Source organism: Zootermopsis nevadensis, unplaced genomic scaffold (genome assembly GCF_977971745.1).
Source record: "Zootermopsis nevadensis isolate Lab colony 2312 unplaced genomic scaffold, Znev_1.0 Znev_ptg000011l, whole genome shotgun sequence".
NCBI lineage: Eukaryota > Metazoa > Arthropoda > Insecta > Blattodea > Termopsidae > Zootermopsis > Zootermopsis nevadensis.
The window spans coordinates 18710314-18733084 of NW_028259143.1; the positions used below are offsets into that span (position 1 = coordinate 18710314).

At 37.7% G+C, this 22771-nt stretch overlaps 1 protein-coding gene across 10 annotated transcripts; it reads left to right on the top strand.

The window, feature by feature from the left end:
• Nucleotides 1–2104: 2104 nt before the first annotated feature.
• LOC147874162 (transcription-associated protein 1-like) lies at nucleotides 2105–20277 on the top strand. Of its 10 annotated transcripts, none has more exons than XM_087347528.1 (10): nucleotides 2111–2164; nucleotides 3002–3431; nucleotides 4028–4177; nucleotides 4662–4759; nucleotides 5259–5346; nucleotides 5591–5811; nucleotides 6173–6381; nucleotides 6916–7129; nucleotides 7850–7986; nucleotides 20158–20277. In XM_087347528.1, the coding sequence occupies exons 4-6, from the start codon at nucleotides 4747–4749 to the stop codon at nucleotides 5757–5759; spliced, it is 270 nt and encodes an 89-aa protein (XP_087203654.1). In that variant the 5' UTR covers nucleotides 2111–2164; nucleotides 3002–3431; nucleotides 4028–4177; nucleotides 4662–4746; the 3' UTR covers nucleotides 5760–5811; nucleotides 6173–6381; nucleotides 6916–7129; nucleotides 7850–7986; nucleotides 20158–20277. The 10 variants fall into 10 exon arrangements, 6 of the variants coding, with proteins under 6 accessions (XP_087203650.1, XP_087203649.1, XP_087203654.1 ...); XM_087347525.1 differs by having other exon boundaries at nucleotides 2112–2164; nucleotides 6170–6381; XR_015534839.1 differs by lacking the exon at nucleotides 2111–2164 and adding an exon at nucleotides 2254–2624 and having other exon boundaries at nucleotides 6170–6381.
• The last annotated feature ends 2494 nt before the right edge of the window (nucleotides 20278–22771 follow it).

The following is a 22771-nucleotide window of genomic DNA, read 5'->3' on the forward strand; positions in this document are numbered from 1 at the left end:
TGAGGATAAAATTCATATTTTGGGTATGAAATTCTTACTTGAAACTACATTTCTCGGGCATTTACAGTGAATCCTTCATTTAGTTCAGATGCCAAAAGTGGTGTTCTGAAAGTGCAAAGTTAAGAGCTTTCATTAAAGATTTCGGTGAGGAATATTTTAGTTCTGATGGAACAATTCTGTTCTGTAAACTTTGTGAAGTTAATGTTACAGCTGGTAAGGGATTTAATGTGCAACAACATTGTGATACAAGCAGTAGGCAGGTCAGGTTTCTGTTGCGATATGAAGTGAGCCTGCCAAGTGTACTGAACATACTGCACTGATTTCCTGGCAAGCAGTAGGCTGGTCAGGTGACAGACAGCTTTTCCCCGAGTAAAATCCCAAGGATCAATTAAGCTTCTTCTCTCAGCTATTCCCAGAAAGACAAAATGCATTCACTTTTAACTAACACAAATGCAAAAATAAACAGCATTCTGATGACGCAGTTGATTGAACATGTACTTTTGTTCTTGGGGAGGGGGGCACACCACACACACTTCTGAGTATATAAATGTCACTTATCAATGCCGTAAACGCCTCATGGCGTTTATTTATTTGATTCCTCGGGAATCATCGACACATAACCTCAACCGTTAAACGAGAACACCCTATCATTCCGTAACCTGATGACAGCCCACCTAGATCGCTGTTCGCACACATAAACTTACAGCACCTAAGACTAGATTCACGCAACAAATTTTACCAACTCTCTCTCTCTATCTCTGCGCGAACTTGACTACAGCGAATTCTAGTAGCGAACCCAGTAAACTACGTATTGAGCGGGAAATGCAGGGCATCGATATATCAGGAAGATCCAGAATCGTAATCTTGTAGGAGCCTGGTAGCCGAATGGATAGCGTGCTGGCCTGCGGAATACGACATCGGCAGTTCGAGACCCAGCGGATTCTTACAGTAGTATTAATTCTTAATTCTTACAGTAGTATTAAGTTCTAAATATAAAACGAGGGCAGGACTCAGGACTCAAACGATTTCTGATTTCTGATTTCTGCCCTCTAAAAATAATTGTGGGTTACCGGGAGGGTGGGGCGCCTAATATGATAGAATGAGGGGGGTTATGCACAAATATATAAAAGGGGGCTCAGTTGGGGGTATACCAACAACATACAGACATCAAAGCATATGAGTCGAAAAAGAAACAATCCAGCGAAATAAATCAAACCATCAAACCTGCATGCTTGTCATGTAAGCTGTTGAGTGTGTTCGCAGACTGACTTGATATCTGAACAGGAAACCTGATGGGACAATGAATGAAGTGTGTAATTACCTGACCTATAGGATGCACTTTAAATGTTGTGATTGTAAGTGTGAGATGATATGTTGACAGAAGTAAATGCAGTTTGGGATTGACATTATTGCTGTTTCCAGTTGGTATAGGTATCGTTTGTAGGCGTGGGTGGAGACTATTTGTGAAGTGATTTTGGTTTTTGTTATGTAGTGCTGTGACCTGCCGGGGTATTTTCTGTGCTTGTGGTGTGTTAAGCAAGGATAAAGGTTTTAAAACTTGTAAACTTGTAAGTTTGGCGTGTGGTGTTTGTTATGAATTTGGATTTGCTTGCAAAAATCTCATGCCCAGTAGATGACAGATTTGTTGATTTATTTGGCTGGATTTTTTCTTTCGACTCAAGTGCTTTGAACACATTTTGGTTAAAGATTGTTGATTGATATGATGTCTGTTTGGACCACCTTTGGCTGCTCCCTCATAAATATATTTTTGCATAACCCCCTCATTCTCTCATCTTCGGCTCCCCACCCACCCGTTAACCCTCAATTATTTTTTTAGAGGGCAGAAATCAGAAATCGGTTCAGTCCTGCCCTCGTTTTATATTTAGAACTTAATACTACACTTAATACTACTGTAAGAATCCGCTGGGTCTCGAACTGCCGATGCCATTCGGCTGCCCTTCTGTTCCCGCTCAATACGTAGTTTACTGGGTTCGCTACTATAATTCGCTGTGGTCAAGTTCGCACAGAGAGAGAGAGAGAGAGAGAGAGAGAGTGAGAGAGAGTGAGAGAGAGTGAGTGAGAGTGAGTGTGTGTTGGTAAGCGTGAGTCTAGTCTTCGGAGTCTTGGAGGTGCTGTAAGTTTATGTGTGCGAACAGCGATCTAGGTGGGCTGTCATCAGGTTACGGAATGATGGGGTGTTCTCGTTTAACGGTTGAGGTTATGTGTCGATGATTCCCGAGGAATCAAATAAATAAACGCCATGAGGCGTTTACGGCATTGATAAGTGACATTTATATACTCAGAAGTGTGTGTGGTGTGCCCCCCTCCCCAAGAACAAAAGTACATGTTCAATCAACTGCGTCATCAGAATGCTGTTTATTTTTGCATTTGTGTTAGTTAAAAGTGAATGCATTTTGTCTTTCTGGGAATAGCTGAGAGAAGAAGCTTAATTGATCCTTGGGATTTTACTCGGGGAAAAGCTGTCTGTCACCTGACCAGCCTACTGCTTGCCAGGAAATCAGTGGAGTATGTTCAGTACACTTGGCAGGCTCACTTCTTATCGCAACAGGAATTTGGCACGTGGAAGATTGTTTTTTGTCCAACAGTTCTCAGACTTTTCCTGCGTAAGACGTAGTTTACTACTACTCTGCTATGACAAGGAGGTCGGATGAGTTCGCTGTTTTTCAGACGTTGCCGTCCCTGCCTATGATAAAATGGCGTGGGCGTTCTGCCCCTCTGTATTTCTTTGGTTGCTAGGATGCATTCTGAGTCCAGTGCAGATTTACTCTCATATATATTGCCAGGGCGTGGAAGTTAATTTGAATTGATGTGTGTCATCTTTCCCTTGTGTGAAGGACATAAGTGTGAAATATTTTGGTTGCATGGAGGGTTGGTTTAGTTGGCCAGTTGATTATTGATGAGGTGTAGAGTGCATTCGTAGTAGCAGTTACGACTGGTGTCACAATGCGGATATTTATTTTGGTATTTGGTATTGTTTCAGGTAGGAGTGCCTGCAAGCATGTGGGATACTATAGCCGTTGCCCACTTTTGATTCCTAGTGACCAAGTATGGGGTGTTCGTAGCATGCCTCACAATGCCACAAGGAAGACCTCAGGCCCTCGTGCGATTACCTTGCTTTCCGAGGAGGTGTACGGTTATAGATTTAGTGGGAGTGCCTAGTCTGTCTCAAAGAGTAGTTTGAGATCAGGGGATGTACTGAGTAGCAACTTGCATGTGAACTGTAGCTGTAGTGTGTGTTTACTGGTATCAACGAAGACATGGAGGACTAATTTGTCTGAATATCAGCGTTTCAGAAGATCAATTGTGTGCGTGATGGGGAAGCAGCTTTTTTGGAGTTGGAGATGTGAAGAACCAGACAGAACGAAGCACCTGTAGTGTTTGTGACTTGGATAAGGAATTGCATTGTTCAGGTATGTTAGAGAGTACAGTTTATTTACATTCCATAGATCCTTCTTAGGACTAAACCAAAGGATGGAGAACAAATCATTTCATACAATACATATAAACTTCAGTACTTTTGACACAATTACAAGGATGTGTTTCACATGTGAATGTACATAACCTTCAGATTCTGCAATTCAATTATGAAAAATAATTTAAATGCAGGCTTGAACACCTTTAAATCATTTAGAGTTTTAATTGTTGGTGGAAGATCATTAAATGACTTGATACGCGTATAATACGTTCCTTTTTGACGTTTATTACGGTTAGCATAGACTATAGAAAAATTATATACTTGTAATTAATTTTTATTTTATTGTTGAGATTTGTCAAAGTCCACTTACAAAATAAAAGTCTAGTCAATGATATGTTGGTGTCCATGAATCCCAAAGGTTCTGGAAATAAATATGACATGCGCCCTGATGTGGAGAAAAGGTGTTTAGAGTATTACAGTAAGTGCAGTACTTGAAAGTTACTGTAACTAAAACATTTGACTTCCCTTACCAGTGAATCTGGCCTGCGTTGTCACTCGTTATAACTTGAAACTGTTGCTTGTGTTTTCCAGGTCGTGGAGACAGCATGTATTGCTCTGAAGTCAAGCACGACGGATCCGTTACCGTCGTCAGTGCTGGGAAATAATTTGCTGTTTCTTGGTGGCATCCCTGAATTTTAATGAAGATGAGAATACAGTGCAGCAGCTTTTCTCCTGTCCAAGGTATATAAGAGCAGTTGGAGGCAGAAGAATATTGTAAAACTAACCTCATTCTTGATATTAAAAAAGTGTACAAAATAAAAGATGTTTTTCCAGCCTGATGGTACTAACATGACATAACAGATTGTTAATCACTGGCTTTTCAACGCAGAATTGTAAGCGAGTCCCATGGCAGTCTATGAGGCACTGGTATAGATCTTTCTCTGAGCACCCAGAACTCATTATTTACTGGTACAGTGAGCCTGTTAGAGGCTGTATCACAATTAGTTTGTGTTTAGTATCCTGCCAGTACCAGGAGGCATCTGCACGTAATGTATTTCTTTCTCATATCATAAACCCAGATTTCCCATTTTCTCTGTCCCTTTTACATCAGTTGCTGATTTAGGAAGCAGCTACTGCATTGGCCACTGTTGTGACCAACATTTTGTACACTGAACATTAGGATGTGAGTGTAATTATCTGTACTCATTGTGATTCGCCGTTGCAGTTCTGATGATCCACATGTGGAGATCTCCGCAGTCCATGGGATTGCGTGCAGATTGCAGGACAAGCAAGCCAGAGCCACTCACCAGATGGCAGTCACAGGCAAGTTCATCCATTTGAGTAAATTGTTTAATGAACTTATTTTCTGAATTGCAATGCCATTATTGAAAGAAGAAGACCTTTTTTCCTGAAAAGTAGTAAATGGTTTTAATGAAATAAAGAACTTGTCTATTTCTTCTATTGAGACTACAAAGAAACAATGAAGAACGTGATTTTTCTTTGCCAGTTTAAGGAACCACATTTTGAGGCTGACCTCCACATTGTTCTATAATTGAGAATGCATGGAGTGTACCTCCATGCTCCCACTGCCTCATGGCATTGCGCTTAGTCACAAGGATAACTGCAGCTGATATAGCGAACCATTAAATGTTTAAAAATCATAATCTGTGTTGGTTTTCTGTAAGTCCAAGTGGTGTTAGAACCCAAAGACCACTGTGAGAACCTGAAATCTCTCTTAAAACCACATTTAGTATGTGAACTTGTTGAAAGCGTCTGCTTCATATCTGGAAAAGCCAGTAAGGCCTGTTGTGTATGTTGGTAGGAGTGTTTGTTGCTGCAGCCATGAAAGAGTTACGACGGTGTGTTCCTTGTTTGTCACTACACAATGGTGGCGATATCTCAGGTAGCTGGTGAGTTCAGTTTTATAAATTTAGATTGTTCAACATTGAAACAATTTATATTACTGATGGTGAAGTTTCCACCTTTGCTTCCAGAAGGTATGATAAAGTGGCATTACTGATGGTAATATGGAAAAAAAATCTAATTGCTACGGCTACCTCTTGCCCCTTGTCGGTTGAATTCACCTTAGTAGTAGAAGTGCTACAGATGTTGGGTGTGTTGTAGTGGCTTGCCATTTCTTAATCTTTCATTTAGGTCCTTTCTCCATGACATCAAAACAGGCGAACCTGAGGGGCATGGACCGACTGGTGTTTGTAGACTCCCTTGCTGTCATAATGGGGCACGAGGAGAGGGAGCCGTGTATATTGGAGACAGCGATCAACATCCTCGGTTCCAAACAGACGGCAAGCGAACTGTTCGTTAAATATCCACTGAATCAGTGGCAACAGAAGTTGCGTGGGACTGACGTGATGTGTGTGAGTTGTAGAGTTTGTAGTTGCAGTATTATGACGTGTGGAATAATGGCCCACTTGGCGAATGCTTTAAATTTGCTGGGGGGGGAGGAAAGAAAGGCTCCAGTATGAATCTGTGAGTGAGGGAGTTCAGAATTTGTCAGGTCGCTGGTTGTGACACTGTCGTGACCCGTATTTAAAGTTAACTTGTGAATGGGTTTGTAATGAACTTGACAGAATTTGTCTTCTGAAAATGGAAGGTGCTTGTTCATTGGCTAAGGTAGGAGTGTTAACTGCTTGGTGAAGTAAAACTGTGTGCTCTTAGAAGAGTGTGATGTCTTGATTTCTTGAATGTGACTGTATTTTCTCTTTCTGGGAGTAGCAGATTACGAGAAACAGAATGATCCTTCAGATTCTACTGAGCACCATGCTGTTTGTCACGTGACCTGCGTACTGCCAGCCAGACAAGCATTGAAGTACGTGCGGTAACAGTTGGCGGACCGACTTGATGTCAGAAGATTAAACCTGCTGGGACAAAGAAGGAACATCGTATCCGCAAGAAACTGATATCAGTCTGAACGAGGCATTCGTTGTGTGAGTACATGAGCATTAGAATGTATTTGATGTGGTTGTCGTGTGAGAGAGATGAGTCTGTCCAATTTTATTAGGTACTTCAGATGTTGTGAACTTAAATGTGAGATTTGATATGTTGAAAGACCTATGTGCGGTGAGAGATTGGCATAATTGCTGTATCTGTGGTATGCTAGAGGCATTCATGATTCTCTAGTGAATATATTGTTCATAGGACATCAAAATTGGAGGTTAGGTATAGCTTGTAGACGAGGGTGGTGACTATTTGTGATAAGGTTTTGTTAATGAGTGGTTTTGTTACATGTGTGATGTGTGTAGTGCTGTGGAGCCTTTAATGTGATGTGTTTACTAATTAATAAGTGATTAATTGCGAAGGTAAGGAATTTAGTTTTGTTGACGTGTGAGTATTGTGCACAGTGACCGGAGCTGCTGGGATATTTTCTGTGCTTTTGGTTAATTTTGAGCAAGGGGATCGGTTATGAAACCTTTAAATTAGGTGATGTGTTGAATGTGATTGCATTTTTTTTCTGGTAATAGCTGCAGAGAAGAAGCTTGATTGATCCATGGGACTTTACTGAGGTTGAAGGATGCGTCACCTGACATGACTACTGCTTGCCAGGAAAAGAGTGGAGTATGTGCAGAAACACTTTGCTGGCTCACTGATATGACGACAGGAAATCAATCGGCTGTTATCACGAAGGACCTCATGTCTGCGAGAGATTTATCTCTGTGTCTACTTGACATGCATTGTGTAAGTATACGAGAAATATGATTATGAAATGTGCTAATTCATGATTCACACAATCAAATTCTTTGGCAAGATAGCGAAATATTCCACCATGCACATGCACTTGTTTATGTTTACAAGATGTTTTGATATCTGCATTGTAACAAGTTTCACAGTTTGAAGGACTTGTCGTAAGACAGAACACTGAATAATAATAATAATAGTATTCTACCATGTTTTCCATTGGAGGTAGCTCTGCCTTCATTTTATGTGTTTGGCATTGGTATTTTAATTTGGCCAAGAAAGAGGATTTCCAGGATAGGTAAGGTAGCTTCCCTATCTCTCGGTGAGAGACTGAGGGCGAGTTTCTTTTTTTTTGAGAGAGTGTTTTATTTATTTCTTGTGAGAGGTTGAGATATCACTTGAGTCAGATTGGTTCAGTCTTCGTTGTCGTGGTTTTGAACTTTGTAAATGTATGCTCATGTTTGATTCTTTTGAAATTGGTATTGTATTTATATCTCCTTATCATTGATCATTTACATCCAGTTTACGTAAAATGGGATTGCCGGTGGATGTAATGACACTAAGAGCCTCCCCCTTTTAACTTAAAAAAGGGTGATACAGTTAAATTATGGTGCGAGTGTGTTGTTTTCTTTCCATTTTATGGATCCAAGTTCTGAGCATTGGCGATTGCTGGTTGGTATGTTTGACTTATAATCTGTGTTTGTGTTTCATGTACGCCAGTGCATCGGACACGTACGAGTGGATGCGGCCTGTTCTGGAGGGGACTCGAGGCGAATGGCTCTTTGTGTGTGTTGCGGTATCGTTCATCACCTTACTTTGAATGGCGTATGGTGTAGTACTTGGTGCAACGTGCAAAGGTAACTTATATCTTAATTGCGTCATGCTTGTGTTCTTCAATACAATAATTTTATTCACCGTCTTTACACAAGCTTATAGATTGTTAAAATCACATAAAATTATAACATTTCAACATATGATATTGTTACATTTTAAAATGACGACATGTTTCCATGTTCATTCCATCATCGTCAGGTCTATCAATTAAAATTAAAAACTGTTGCACTTGCTGCCCTGCGTATACTGATTTGTTCTACCCGATAGATTTTATTTGTTTAACCTCCAGGCTTCTTCCGTTTAATTTTTGAAGACTGCGCCTGGATGTCTTAAATCTGCAAAATCAATTTTAATTTTCATATCCTGATCCTGGCTACTGACATAGGAAATGGAATAATTTTAAAGAATTACTCAATATATCGTAATACAAGCAAAAGAAAAGTAATCACAAAATATTTAAAGTATTATAACATACCGGGTTGTGTGTGAGGTGCGTGTCCGATATTACGGAGCTGTAGACTGCAACTAAGCTGTGAGTATCGTGTATGGCTATATATATTGGGTGAAAGTTGTTTAGGGGGTTGGGTCGATGGACTGTAGAATGTTAAATATCGGATTGTTCGTGTAGATGTTACTGTCGTTTAATGCAAGATTTTGTTTATGTGTTCTTTGTATATGATATTTTTCTATGGTGTCTCTATGTCGCTTGTTTTGTATTATTTTTATAATGTCCATTGTTTGTTCTATTTTGTTGTATGTATGTCCTGTGTTTAATATATGCTTTGCATATGCTGAATGATCTTTATTGTGTTTAATTGCTGTAATATGCTCTTTGTATCTTTGACTAAAGGTGCGTCCGGTTTGGCCTATATAGGTTAACGGGCAATCATTGCATTTTAACCTATATATGCCTGGTTTTTCGTATTGATTTGTTGTGTCTATTTGTGGCTTTTGTTTCAAGATGTTTTTTATTGTGTTTTTTGTTCTAAATGCTATTTTTGTTATTTGTTTTAAATGTTTTTGTTATATATTTGGTTTCTTTTCCTATATATGTGAATGTGGCCCATTTGTTTTGTTTATTTTCGTTTTTGTCTTCATTTATGTTGTTTACATTGTTTATTTTATTTTTGGGTTTTAATTCATAATTATTATATCCGTTTTCTATTAGAATTTGTTTTATTATGTTACATTCAATTTGTTTGTTTATTGTGGTCATGGGATATGTATTTTTTCGGTTTATTAAGTAATTAATAGCCATTTGTTAATGTTCATTTGGATGGCATGAAGAGGCATGAATTATGGTGCTTGTATTTGTAGGTTTTCTGTATATTTTGAATTCAGAGTTGTTTTCGTTTCGTATTATAGTTAGATCTAAATAATTTAATTTGTTATTTTGTTCTGTTTCTAAAGTGAATTGTATATTTTGATTTATGTTGTTAAATTCATTTAAAACATTTTTTATATTTGTATTTTTTGCATCAAAAATCATGAGTATATCATCAACATATCTACTATAGTATTTGATTTGATATTTGTTTAATATATTTACTATATAATCATGCTCGAGATATTGTAAGAATATTTCAGATAATATGCTCGAGGTTGGAGCTCCCATGGGTAACCCTGTTTCTTGTTTCCAATATTCATTGTTGAATTGGAAATAATTTTGGTTAATAATAATGTTAGTTATATTTGTAATTTCATTTATTAGATCTGTATTTATATTCTGTCTATTTAGAATATCTCTTACAATATCTCGTAGCATGATTGTTGGAATATTTGTATACATATTATTGATGTCAAAAGAACAAATTTGTATAATTTTATTATTATGAAAATTCAATTGTTGGATTTCGTTTATTAATTTTATAGAATTTGTTATGTTAAACGTATTTGGTAGATTAATATCGGACACGCACCTCACACACAACCCGGTATGTTATAATACTTTAAATATTTTGTGATTACTTTTCTTTTGCTTGTATTACGATATATTGAGTAATTCTTTAAAATTATTCCATTTCCTATGTCAGTAGCCAGGATCAGGATATGAAAATTAAAATTGATTTTGCAGATTTAAGACATCCAGGCGCAGTCTTCAAAAATTAAATGGAAGAAGCCTGGAGGTTAAACAAATAAAATCTAACGGGTAGAACAAATCAGTATACGCAGGGCAGCAAGTGCAACAGTTTTTAATTTTAATTGATAGACCTGACGATGATGGAATGAACATGGAAACATGTCGTCATTTTAAAATGTAACAATATCATATGTTGAAATGTTATAATTTTATGTGATTTTAACAATCTATAAGCTTGTGTAAAGACGGTGAATAAAATTATTGTAGTGCAAAGGTAGTTGATTTTTCCGATCATGTAGAGTTATTATTGTCTCTCACGGAGTCCGACGAACGCAAAGGAGTTTTGAAATTTTAATCTGATTTGAAATCAGTCATTGACACTTCCACTTCCAAGACAAGGCAGGGGTTTATTTTAGCAATGACGTACGTGATTCACACACGAGACTACCTTCTAAATTTCCTTCTAAATTTGACCTGTCCCATCCCTATCACGACTAGACTCCCAAGTCTTGAGAAGTCACTTGTCCCAAGTCTTGAGAAGTCCTTGTCCCAAGTCTTGAGAAATCACTTGTCCCAAGTCTTGAGAAGTCACTCGTCCCAAGTCTTGAGAAGTCACTCGTCCCAAGTCTTGAGAAGTCACTTGTCCCAAGTCTTGAGAAGTCACTCGTTTTAAGTCTTGAGAAGTTCTTGTCCCAAGTCTTGAGAAGTCCTTGTCCCAAGTCTTGAGAAGTCACTCGTCCCAAGTCTTGAGAAGTCACTCGTCCCAAGTCTTGAGAAGTTCTTGTCCCAAGTCTTGAGAAGTCACTTGTCCCAAGTCTTGAGAAGTTCTTGTCCCAAGTCTTGAGAAGTCACTCCTCGCAAGTCTTGAGAAGTTCTTGTCCCAAGTCTTGAGAAGTTCTTGTCCCAAGTCTTGAGAAGTTCTTGTCCCAAGTCTTGAGAAGTTCTTGTCCCAAGTCTTGAGAAGTTCTTGTCCCAAGTCTTGACAAGTCACTCGTCCCAAGTCTTGAGAAGTTATTGTCCCAAGTCTTGTCTGCTTGTTTAGGGCTGTGCCTCACCTGTCAGCTGAATTCAAATTTTTTCGAAAATTCTTAGTTTTCTTCGCGTTTCGCGCCATTTGCAGTCGTTTTTAATTTTTTTAAAATTTCGAAAAATTTTGAAAATTCTCAAAGGGGTACCCCTTTGAGAAATTTCAATTTTTTCGAAAAATTTCGAAAAATCGAAAAACGTGGCAAATCGTCCAAAAAGCGCACAAAACTAAGAATTTTTGAAAATTTTCAACTTTTAATTTTTTTCCGAATTTTCCGAAAATTTTTGGTTTTGTGCGCATTTCAGAAGGTTTGCAGCGTTTTTTGATTTTTCGAAAAATTTCAAAAAATTTTCCTTCTAAATTTGACCTGTCCCATCCCTATCAGGACTAGACTCCCAAGTCTTGAGAAGTCACTTGTCCCAAGTCTTCAGAAGTCCTTGTCCCAAGTGTTGAGAAGTTCTTGTCCCAACTTATATCTTAATTGCATCCTGCTTGTGTTCCTCAATACAATACTTTTATTTTCCGTCGTTTCACAACCCAAAAGTGTAATAACATTTTTAACCATCCCAAAACACAATACTATAATCATACACCGCACCAATCATCACAGGAAAAATTAAACTACATAAGAACCCATATTCTATCAGACCATTAATAAATTGGACATCAGCCCCTGCATATAAAATAGCAATAAAAATACAAAACATTTTAAAAGAATATTGTAATTTACCAAATACCTTTAATATAACAAATTCTATAAAATTAATAAATGAAATCCAACAATTAAATTTTCATAATAATAAAAATATACAAATTTGTTCTTTTGACATCAATAATATTTATACAAATATTCCAACAAGCATGCTACGAGATATTATAAGAGATATTCTAAATAGACAGAATATAAATACAGATCTAATAAATGAAATTACAAATATAACTAACATTATTATTAACCAAAATTATTTCCAATTCAACAATGAATATTGGAAACAAGAAACAGGATTACCTATGGGAGCTCCCACCTCGAGCATATTATCTGAAATATTCTTACAATATCTCGAACATGATTACATAGTAAATATATTAAATAAATATCAAATTAAATACTATAGTAGATATGTTGACGATATACTCATGATTTTTGATGGAAAAAATACAGACATAAAAAATGTTTTAAATGAATTTAACAACATAAATCAAAATATACAATTCACTTTAGAAAAAGAACAAAATAACAAATTAAATTATTTAGATCTAACTATAATACGAAACGAAAATAACTTCGAATTCAAAATATACAGAAAGCCCACAAATACAAGCACCATAATACATGCCTCTTCATGTCATCCGAATGAACATAAACAGATGGCTATTAACTACTTAATAAACAGAAAAAATACATATCCCATAACCACAGAAAACAAACAAATTGAATGTAACACAATAAAACAAATTCTAATAGAAAACGGATATAATAATTATGAATTAAAACCCAAAAATAAAATAAACAATATAAACAACATAAATGAAGACGGAAACGAAAATAAACAAAACAAATGGGGGCCACATTCACATATATAGGAAAAGAAACCAAATATATAACAAAAACATTTAAAACAAATAACATAAAAATAGCATTTAGAACAAAAAACACTATAAAAAACATCTTGAAACAAAAACCACAAATAGACACAACAAATCAATACGAAAAACCAGGCATATATAGATTAAAATGCAATGATTGCCCGTTAACCTATATAGGCCAAACTGGACGCACCTTTAATCAAAGATATAAAGAGCATATTACAGCAATAAAACATAATAAAGACCATTCAGCATATGCAAAGCATATATTAAACACAGGACATTCATACAACAAAATAGAACATACAATGGACATTATAAAAATAATACAAAACAAACGACATAGAGACACCAGAGAGAAATATCATATACAAAGAACACATAAACAAAACCTTGCATTAAACGACAGCAACATTTACACGAACAATCCGATATTTAACATTCTACAGTCCATTGACCCAACCCCCTAAACAACTTTCACCTATATATAGCCACACACGATACTCACAACTCAGTTGCTGTCTGCCATTCAATAACAACGGACACGCACATCACACACAACCCGGTATGTTATAATACTTTATATTTTGTGATTGCATTTCTTTTGCTTGTAATACGATATATTTGAGTAATTCCTTAAATATAAAATTAGAGTAAAATTATTCCATTTCCTATGTCGGTAGCCAGAATCACGATATGAAAATTAAAATTGATTTTACAGATATAGGCACCCAGGCGCAGTCTCCAAAATTAAATGGAAGAAGCCTGGAGATGTAATAAAATCAAAAACGGGTAAAATCAATATAAGCAGAGCAACAGATACACCAGATTTTAATTTTAATTTTGATAGACCTGACGATGATAGAATTGTATATCGAAACATGTCGTCAATTTTAAAAATGTAACAATTTTATGTGAAATTTTATGTAATTTTAACAATAAGCTTGTGAAACGACGGAAAATAAAAGTATTGTATTCTTGTCCCAAGTCTTGAGAAGTCACTCGTCCCAAGTCTTGAGAAGTTATTGTCCCAAGACTTGTCTGCTTGTTTAGGGCTGTGCCTCACCTGTCTTAGCTGAATTGAATTTTTTTTGAAAATTCTTAGTTTTCTTGGCGTTTCACGCCATTTGCAGTCGTTTTCAATTTTTTTAAAATTTCGAAAAATTTTGAAAATTCTCAAAGGGGGTACCCCTTTGAGAAATTTCAATTTTTTCAAAAAATTTCGAAAAATCGAAAAACGTGGCAAATCGTCCAAAAAGCGCACAAAACTAAGAATTTTTGAAAATTTTCAACTTTTAATTTTTTTCCGAATTTTCCGAAAATTTTTGGTTTTGTGCGCATTTCAGAAGGTTTGCAGCGTTTTTTGATTTTTCGAAAAATTTGAAAATTTTTCCTTCTAAATTTGACCTGTCCCATCCCTATCAGGACTAGACTCCCAAGTCTTGAGAAGTCACTTGTCCCAAGTCTTCAGAAGTCCTTGTCCCAAGTGTTGAGAAGTTCTTGTCCCAAGTCTTGAGAAGTCACTCGTCCCAAGTCTTGAGAAGTTATTGTCCCAAGACTTGTCTGCTTGTTTAGGGCTGTGCCTCACCTGTCTTAGCTGAATTCAATTTTTTTCGAAAATTCTTAGTTTTCTTCGCGTTTCACGCCATTTGCAGTCGTTTTTAATTTTTTTAAAATTTCGAAAAATTTTGAAAATTCTCAAAGGGGTACCCCTTTGAGAAATTTCAATTTTTTCGAAAAATTTCGAAAAATCGAAAAACGTGGCAAATCGTCCAAAAAGCGCACAAAACTAAGAATTCCCTTTGAGAAATTTCAATTTTTTCGAAAAATTTCGAAAAATCGAAAAACGTGGCAAATCGTCCAAAAAGCGCACAAAACTAAGAATTTTTGAAAATTTTCAACTTTTAATTTTTTTCCGAATTTTCCGAAAATTTTTGGTTTTGTGCGCATTTCAGAAGGTTTGCAGCGTTTTTTGATTTTTCGAAAAATTTGAAAATTTTTCCTTCTAAATTTGACCTGTCCCATCCCTATCAGGACTAGACTCCCAAGTCTTGAGAAGTCACTTGTCCCAAGTCTTGAGAAGTCACTCGTCCCAAGTCTTGAGAAGTCACTCGTCCCAAGTCTTGAGAAGTTCTTGTCCCAAGTCTTGAGAAGTAACTTGTCCCAAGTCTTGAGAAGTTCTTGTCCCAAGTCTTGAGAAGTCACTTGTCCCAAGTCTTGAGAAGTTGTTGTCCCAAGTCTTGAGAAGTCACTCGTCCCAAGTCTTGAGAAGTCACTCGTCCCAAGTCTTGAGAAGTCACTTGTCCCAAGTCTTGAGAAGTTCTTGTCCCATGTCTTGTCTGCTTGTTTAGGGCTGTGCCTCACCCGTATTAGCAGAATTCAAATTTTTTCGAAAATTCTTAGTTTTCTTCGCGTTTCACGCCATTTGCAGTCGTTTTTAATTTTTTTAAATTTCGAAAATTTTTGAAAATTCTCAAAGGGGTACCCCTTTGAGAAATTTCAATTTTTTCGAAAAATTTCGAAAAATCGAAAAACGTGGCAAATCGTCCAAAAAGCGCACAAAACTAAGAATTTTTGAAAATTTTCAACTTTTAATTTTTTTCCGAATTTTCCGAAAATTTTTGGTTTTGTGCGCATTTCAGAAGGTTTGCAGCGTTTTTTGATTTTTCGAAAAATTTGAAAACTTTTCCTTCTAAATTTGACCTGTCCCATCCCTATCAGGACTAGACTCCCAAGTCTTGAGAAGTCACTTGTCCCAAGTCTTGAGAAGTCACTCGTCCCAAGTCTTGAGAAGTCACTCGTCCCAAGTCTTGAGAAGTTCTTGTCCCAAGTCTTGAGAAGTCACTTGTCCCAAGTCTTGAGAAGTTCTTGTCCCAAGTCTTGAGAAGTCACTTGTCCCAAGTCTTGAGAAGTTCTTGTCCCAAGTCTTGAGAAGTCACTCGTCCCAAGTCTTGAGAAGTCACTCGTCCCAAGTCTTGAGAAGTCACTTGTCCCAAGTCTTGAGAAGTTCTTGTCCCAAGTCTTGTCTGCTTGTTTAGGGCTGTGCCTCACCCGTCTTAGCAGAATTCAAATTTTTTTCGAAAATTCTTAGTTTTCTTCGTGTTTCACGCCATTTGCAGTCGTTTTTAATTTTTTTAAAATTTCGAAAAATTTTGAAAATTCTCAAAGGGGTACCCCTTAGAGAAATTTCAATTTTTTCGAAAAATTTCGAAAAATCGAAAAACGTGGCAAATCGTCCAAAAAGCGCACAAAACTAAGAATTTTTGAAAATTTTCAACTTTTAATTTTTTTCCGAATTTTCCGAAAATTTTTGGTTTTGTGCGCATTTCAGAAGGTTTGCAGCGTTTTTTGATTTTTCGAAAAATTTGAAAATTTTTCCTTCTAAATTTGACCTGTCCCATCCCTATCAGGACTAGACTCCCAAGTCTTGAGAAGTCACTTGTCCCAAGTCTTGAGAAGTCACTCGTCCCAAGTCTTGAGAAGTCACTTGTCCCAAGTCTTGAGAAGTTCTTGTCCCAAGTCTTGAGAGGTCACTCGTCCCAAGTCTTGAGAAGTTCTTGTCCCAAGTCTTGAGAAGTTCTTGTCCCAAGTCTTGTGAAGTTCTTGTCCCAAGTCTTGAGAAGTCACTTGTCAAAAGTCTTGAGAAGTTCTTGTCCCAAGTCTTGTCTGCTTGTTTAGGGCTGTGCCTCACCCGTATTAGCAGAATTCAAATTTTTTCGAAAATTCTTAGTTTTCTTCGCGTTTCACGCCATTTGCAGTCGTTTTTAATTTTTTTAAAATTTCGAAAATTTTTGAAAATTCTCCCTTTGAGAAATTTCAATTTTTTCGAAAAATTTCGAAAAATCGAAAAACGTGGCAAATCGTCCAAAAAGCGCACAAAACTAAGAATTTTTGAAAATTTTCAACTTTTAATTTTTTTCCGAATTTTCCGAAAATTTTTGGTTTTGTGCGCATTTCAGAAGGTTTGCAGCGTTTTTTGATTTTTCGAAAAATTTGAAAACTTTTCCTTCTAAATTTGACCTGTCCCATCCTTATCAGGACTAGACTCCCAAGTCTTGAGAAGTCACTTGTCCCAAGTCTTGAGAAGTCCTTGTCCCAAGTCTTGAGAAGTTCTTGTCCCAAGTCTTGAGAAGTCACTCGTCCCAAGTCTTGAGAAGTCACTCGTCCCAAGTCTTGAGAAGTCACTCGTCCCAAGTCTTAAGAAGTTCTTGTCCCAAGTCTGGAGAAGTCACTTGTCCCAAGTCTTGAGAAGTTCTTGTCCCAAGTCTTGAGAAGTCACTTGTCCTAAGTCTTGAGAAGTCACTCGTCCCAAGTCTTGAGAAGTTCTTGTCCCAAGTCTTGAGAAGTCCTTGTCCCAAGTCTTGAGAAGTTATTGTCCCAAGTCTTGTCTGCTTGTTTAGGGCTGTGCCTCACCTGTCTTAGCTGAATTCAATTTTTTTCTAAAATTCTTAGTTTTCTTCGCGTTTCACGCCATTTGCAGTCGTTTTTAATTTTTTTAAAATTTTGAAAATTCTCAAAGGGGTACCCCTTTGAGAAATTTCAATTTTTTCGAAAAATTTCGAAAAATCGAAAAACGTGGCAAATCGTCCAAAAAGCGCACAAAACTAAGAATTTTTGAAAATTTTCAACTTTTAATTTTTTTCCGAATTTTCCGAAAATTTTTGGTTTTGTGAGCATTTCAGAAGGTTTGCAGCGTTTTTTGATTTTTCGAAAAATTTGAAAATTTTTCCTTCTAAATTTGACCTGTCCCATCCCTATCAGGACTAGACTCCCAAGTCTTGAGAAGTCACTTGTCCCAAGTCTTGAGAAGTCACTCGTCCCAAGTCTTGAGAAGTCACTCGTCCCAAGTCTTGAGAAGTTCTTGTCCCAAGTCTTGAGAAGTCACTTGTCCCAAGTCTTGAGAAGTTCTTGTCCCAAGTCTTGAGAAGTCACTTGTCCCAAGTCTTGAGAAGTTCTTGTCCCAAGTCTTGAGAAGTCACTCGTCCCAAGTCTTGAGAAGTCACTCGTCCCAAGTCTTGAGAAGTCACTTGTCCCAAGTCTTGAGAAGTCACTCGTCCCAAGTCTTAAGAAGTTCTTGTCCCAAGTCTTGAGAAGTCACTTGTCCCAAGTCTTGAGAAGTTCTTGTCCCAAGTCTTGAGAAGTCACTTGTCCTAAGTCTTGAGAAGTCACTCGTCCCAAGTCTTAAGAAGTTCTTGTCCCAAGTCTTGAGAAGTCACTTGTCCCAAGTCTTGAGAAGTTCTTGCCCCAAGTCTTGAGAAGTCACTTGTCCCAAGTCTTGAGAAGTTCTTGTCCCAAGTCTTGACAAGTCACTCGTCCCAAGTCTTGAGAAGTTATTGTCCCAAGTCTTGTCTGCTTGTTTAGGGCTGTGCCTCACCTGTCTTAGCTGAATTCAAATTTTTTCGAAAATTCTTAGTTTTCTTCGCGTTTCGCGCCATTTGCCGTCGTTTTTAATTTTTTTAAAATTTAGAAAATTTTTGAAAATTCTCAAAGGGGTTCCCCTTTGAGAAATTTCAATTTTTTCGAAAAATTTCGAAAAATCGAAAAACGTGGCAAATCGTCCAAAAAGCGCACAAAACTAAGAATTTTTTAAAAATTTCAACTTTTAATTTTTTTCCGAATTTTCCGAAAATTTTTGGTTTTGTGCGCATTTCAGAAGGTTTGCAGCGTTTTTTGATTTTTCGAAAAATTTGAAAATTTTTCCTTCTAAATTTGACCTGTCCCATCCCTATCATTACTAGACACCCAAGTCTTGAGAAGTCACTCGTCCCAAGTCTTGAGAAGTCACTCGTCCCAAGTCTTGAGAAGTTCTTGTCCCAAGTCTTGAGAAGTCACTTGTCCCAAGTCTTGAGAAGTTCTTGTCCCAAGTCTTGAGAAGTCACTTGTCCTAAGTCTTGAGAAGTCACTCGTCCCAAGTCTTAAGAAGTTCTTGTCCCAAGTCTTGAGAAGTCACTTGTCCCAAGTCTTGAGAAGTTCTTGCCCCAAGTCTTGAGAAGTCACTTGTCCCAAGTCTTGAGAAGTTCTTGTCCCAAGTCTTGACAAGTCACTCGTCCCAAGTCTTGAGAAGTTATTGTCCCAAGTCTTGTCTGCTTGTTTAGGGCTGTGCCTCACCTGTCTTAGCTGAATTCAAATTTTTTCGAAAATTCTTAGTTTTCTTCGCGTTTCGCGCCATTTGCCGTCGTTTTTAATTTTTTTAAAATTTCGAAAATTTTTGAAAATTCTCAAAGGGGTTCCCCTTTGAGAAATTTCAATTTTTTCGAAAAATCGAAAAACGTGGCAAATCGTCCAAAAAGCGCACAAAACTAAGAATTTTTTAAAAATTTCAACTTTTAATTTTTTTCCGAATTTTCCGAAAATTTTTGGTTTTGTGCGCATTTCAGAAGGTTTGCAGCGTTTTTTGATTTTTCGAAAAATTTGAAAATTTTTCCTTCTAAATTTGACCTGTCCCATCCCTATCATTACTAGACACCCAAGTCTTGAGAAGTCACTCGTCCCAAGTCTTGAGAAGTCACTCGTCCCAAGTCTTGAGAAGTTCTTGTCCCAAGTCTTGAGAAGTCACTTGTCCCAAGTCTTGAGAAGTTCTTGTCCCAAGTCTTGAGAAGTCACTTGTCCCAAGTCTTGAGAAGTCACTTGTCCCAAGTCTTGAGAAGTTCTTGTCCCAAGTCTTGAGAAGTCACTCGTCCCTAGTCTTGAGAAGTCCTTGTCCCAAGTCTTGAGAAGTTCTTGTCCCAAGTCTTGAGAAGTCACTTGTCCCAAGTCTTGAGAAGTTATTGTCCCAAGTCTTGAGAAGTCCTTGTCCCAGGTCTTGAGAAGTTATTGTCCCAAGTCTTGTCTGCTTGTTTAGGGCTGTGCCTCACCTGTCTTAGCTGAATTCAAATTTTTTCGAAAATTCTTAGTTTTCTTCGCGTTTCACGCCATTTGCAGTCGTTTTTATTTTTTTTAAAATTTCGAAAAATTTTGAAAATTCTCAAAGGGGTACCCCTTTGAGAAATTTCAATTTTTTCGAAAAATCGAAAAACGTGGCAAATCGTCCAAAAAGCACACAAAACTAAGAATTTTTGAAAATTTTCAACTTTTAATTTTTTCCGAATTTTCCGAAAATTTTTGGTTTTGTGCGCATTTCAGAAGATTTGCAGCGTTTTTTGATTTTTCGAAAAAATTGAAAATTTTTCCTTCTAAATTTGACCTGTCCCATCCCTATCAGGACTAGACACCCAAGTCTTGAGAAGTCACTTGTCCCAAGTCTTGAGAAGTCACTCGTCCCAAGTCTTGAGAAGTCACTTGTCCCAAGTCTTGAGAAATTCTTGTCCCAAGTCTTGAGAAGTCACTCGTCCCAAGTCTTGAGAAGTTCTTGTCCCAAGTCTTGAGAAGTTCTTGTCCCAAGTCTTGAGAAGTCACTTGTCCCAAGTCTTGAGAAGTCCTACTCAGAATATATTTATTTTGTTTTCAGTTAATTTTCTTTGCTTTGATTGAAATTAATGTTTGTTTTTTGATTTTGTTCAGGTGATGATACTTTTTTCCAGTCGAGATTAAGAAGATGAAATAAGTGAATGAATTATATTTTGTAAACTGATGTACAAACAGAATTTTTTTGCATAATAAAGACTTTTTTATTTTGAATAATGTTATCATTTAGGATTCCTGAATTCCTTTCATACACTCTAGGTAGAACTTAGAATTTTTTCGAACTTTGCCAAAAACTTAGTTTTTGGTACAAATTCGGAAAATTCTAAGAAAAACTTGAGAAGTTATTGTCCCAAGTCTTGTCTGCTTGTTTAAGTCTGTGCCTCACCCGTCTTAGCTGAATTCAATTTTTTTTTCGAAAATTTCGAATATTCTTAGTTTTCTTCGCGTTTCACGCCACTTGGGACGAGTGACTTCTCAAGACTTGGGACAAGAACTTCTCGAGACTTTGAACAAGTGCTTTCTCAAGACTTGGGACGAGTGACTTCTCAAGAGTTGGGACAAATGACTTCTCAATACTTGGGACAAGTGAGTTCTCAAGACTTGGGACAAGAACTTCTAAAGACTTGGGACGAGTGACTTCTCAAGACTTGGGACAAGGGACTTCTGAAGACTTGGGACTAGAACTTCTCAAGACTTGGGACGAGTGACTTCTCAAGACTTGGGACGAGTGACTTCTCAAGACTTGGGACGAGTGACTTCTCAAGACTTGGGACAAGATCTTCTCAAGACTTGGGACAAGATCTTCTCAAGACTTGGGACGAGTGACTTCTCAAGACTTGGGACGAGTGACTTCTCAAGACCTGGGACAAGAACTTCTCAAGACTTGGGACTAGTGACTTCTGAAGACTTGGGACGAGTGACTTCTCAAGACTTTGGACAAGAACTTCTTAAGACTTGAGACAAGAACTTCTCAAGTCTTGGGACAAGAATTTCTCAAGACTTGGGACGAGTGACTTCTCAAGACTTGGGACAAGTGACTTCTCAAGACTTGGGACGAGTGACTTCTCAAGACTCGGGACAAGTGACTTCTTATGACTTGGGACAAGAACTTCTCAAGACTTGGAACAAGAAGTTCTCAAGACTTGGGACGAGTGACTTCTCAAGACTTGGGACGAGTGACTTGTCAAGACTTGGGACGAGTGACTTCTCAAGACTCGGGACAAGTGACTTCTTATGACTTGGGACAAGAACTTCTCAAGACTTGGAACAAGAAGTTCTCAAGACTTGGGACGAGTGACTTCTCAAGACTTGGGACGAGTGACTTGTCAAGACTTGGGACGAGTGACTTCTCAAGACTTGGGACAAGAACTTCTCAAGACTTGGGACGAGTGACTTCTCAAGACTTGGGACGAGTGACTTTTCAAGACTTGGGACAAGTGACTTCTCAAGACTCGGGACAAGTGACTTCTTATGACCTGGGACGAGTGACTTCTCAAGACTTGGGACGAGTGACTTCTCAAGACTTGGGACAAGATCTTCTCAAGACTTGGGACAAGATCTTCTCAAGACTTGGGACAAGGGACTTCTCAAGACTTGGGACAAGAACTTCTCAAGACTTGGGACGAGTGACTTCTCAAGACTTGGGACAAGTGACTTCTCAAGACTTGGGACAAGAACTTCTCAAGACTTGGGACGAGTGACTTCTCAAGACTTGGGACGAGTGACTTCTCAAGACTTGGGACAAGTGACTTCTCAAGACTCGGGACAAGTGACTTCTTATGACTTGGGACAAGAACTTCTCAAGACTTGGGACAAGAAGTTCTCAAGACTTGGGACGAGTGACTTCTCAAGACTTGGGACGAGTGACTTGTCAAGACTTGGGACAAGAACTTCTGAAGACTTGGGACAAGAACTTCTCAAGACTTGGGACGAGTGACTTGTCAAGACTTGGGACAAGGGACTTCTCAAGACTTGGGACGAGTGACTTCTCAGGACGAGTAACTTCTCAAGACTTGGGACAAGATCTTCTCAAGACTTGGGACAAGTTTAGGTTAGGTTAGGTTAGGTTAGGTTAGGTTAGGTTAGGTTAGGTTAGGTTAGGTTAGGTTAGGTTAGGTTAGGTTAGGTTAGGTTAGGTTAGGTTAGGTTAGGTTAGGTTAGGTTAGGTTAGGTTAGGTTAGGTTAGGTTAGGTTAGGTTAGGTTAGGTTAGGTTAGGTTAGGTTAGGTTAGGTTAGGTTAGGTTAGGTTAGGTTAGGTTAGGTTAGGTTAGGTTAGGTTAGGTTAGGTTAGGTTAGGTTAGGTTAGGTTAGGTTAGGTTAGGTTAGGTTAGGTTAGGTTAGGTTAGGTTAGGTTAGGTTAGGTTAGGTTAGGTTAGGTTAGGTTAGGTTAGGTTAGGTTAGGTTAGGTTAGGTTAGGTTAGGTTAGGTTAGGTTAGGTTAGGTTAGGTTAGGTTAGGTTAGGTTAGGTTAGGTTAGTTAGGTTAGGTTAGGTTAGGTTAGGTTAGGTTAGGTTAGGGTTAGGTTAGGTTAGGTTAGGTTAGGTTAGGTTAGGTTAGGTTAGGTTAGGTTAGGTTAGGTTAGGTTAGGTTAGGTTAGGTTAGGTTAGGTTAGGTTAGGTTAGGTAGGTTAGGTTAGGTTAGGTTAGGTTAGGTTAGGTTAGGTTAGGTTAGGTTAGGTTAGGTTAGGTTAGGTTAGGTTAGGTTAGGTTAGG

Excerpts from the sequence above, each read along its gene's own strand:
- LOC147874162 (XM_087347523.1), top strand. The coding sequence starts at position 4,135 with ATGAAGATGAGAATACAGTGCAGCAGCTTTTCTCCTGTCCAAG. Across the intron at positions 4,760-5,616 it reads TCACCAGATGGCAGTCACAG|GCGAACCTGAGGGGCATGGA; the intron begins GCAAGTTCATCC and ends ACATCAAAACAG. Across the intron at positions 5,812-6,169 it reads GTGGGACTGACGTGATGTGT|CAGATTACGAGAAACAGAAT; the intron begins GTGAGTTGTAGA and ends TTCTGGGAGTAG.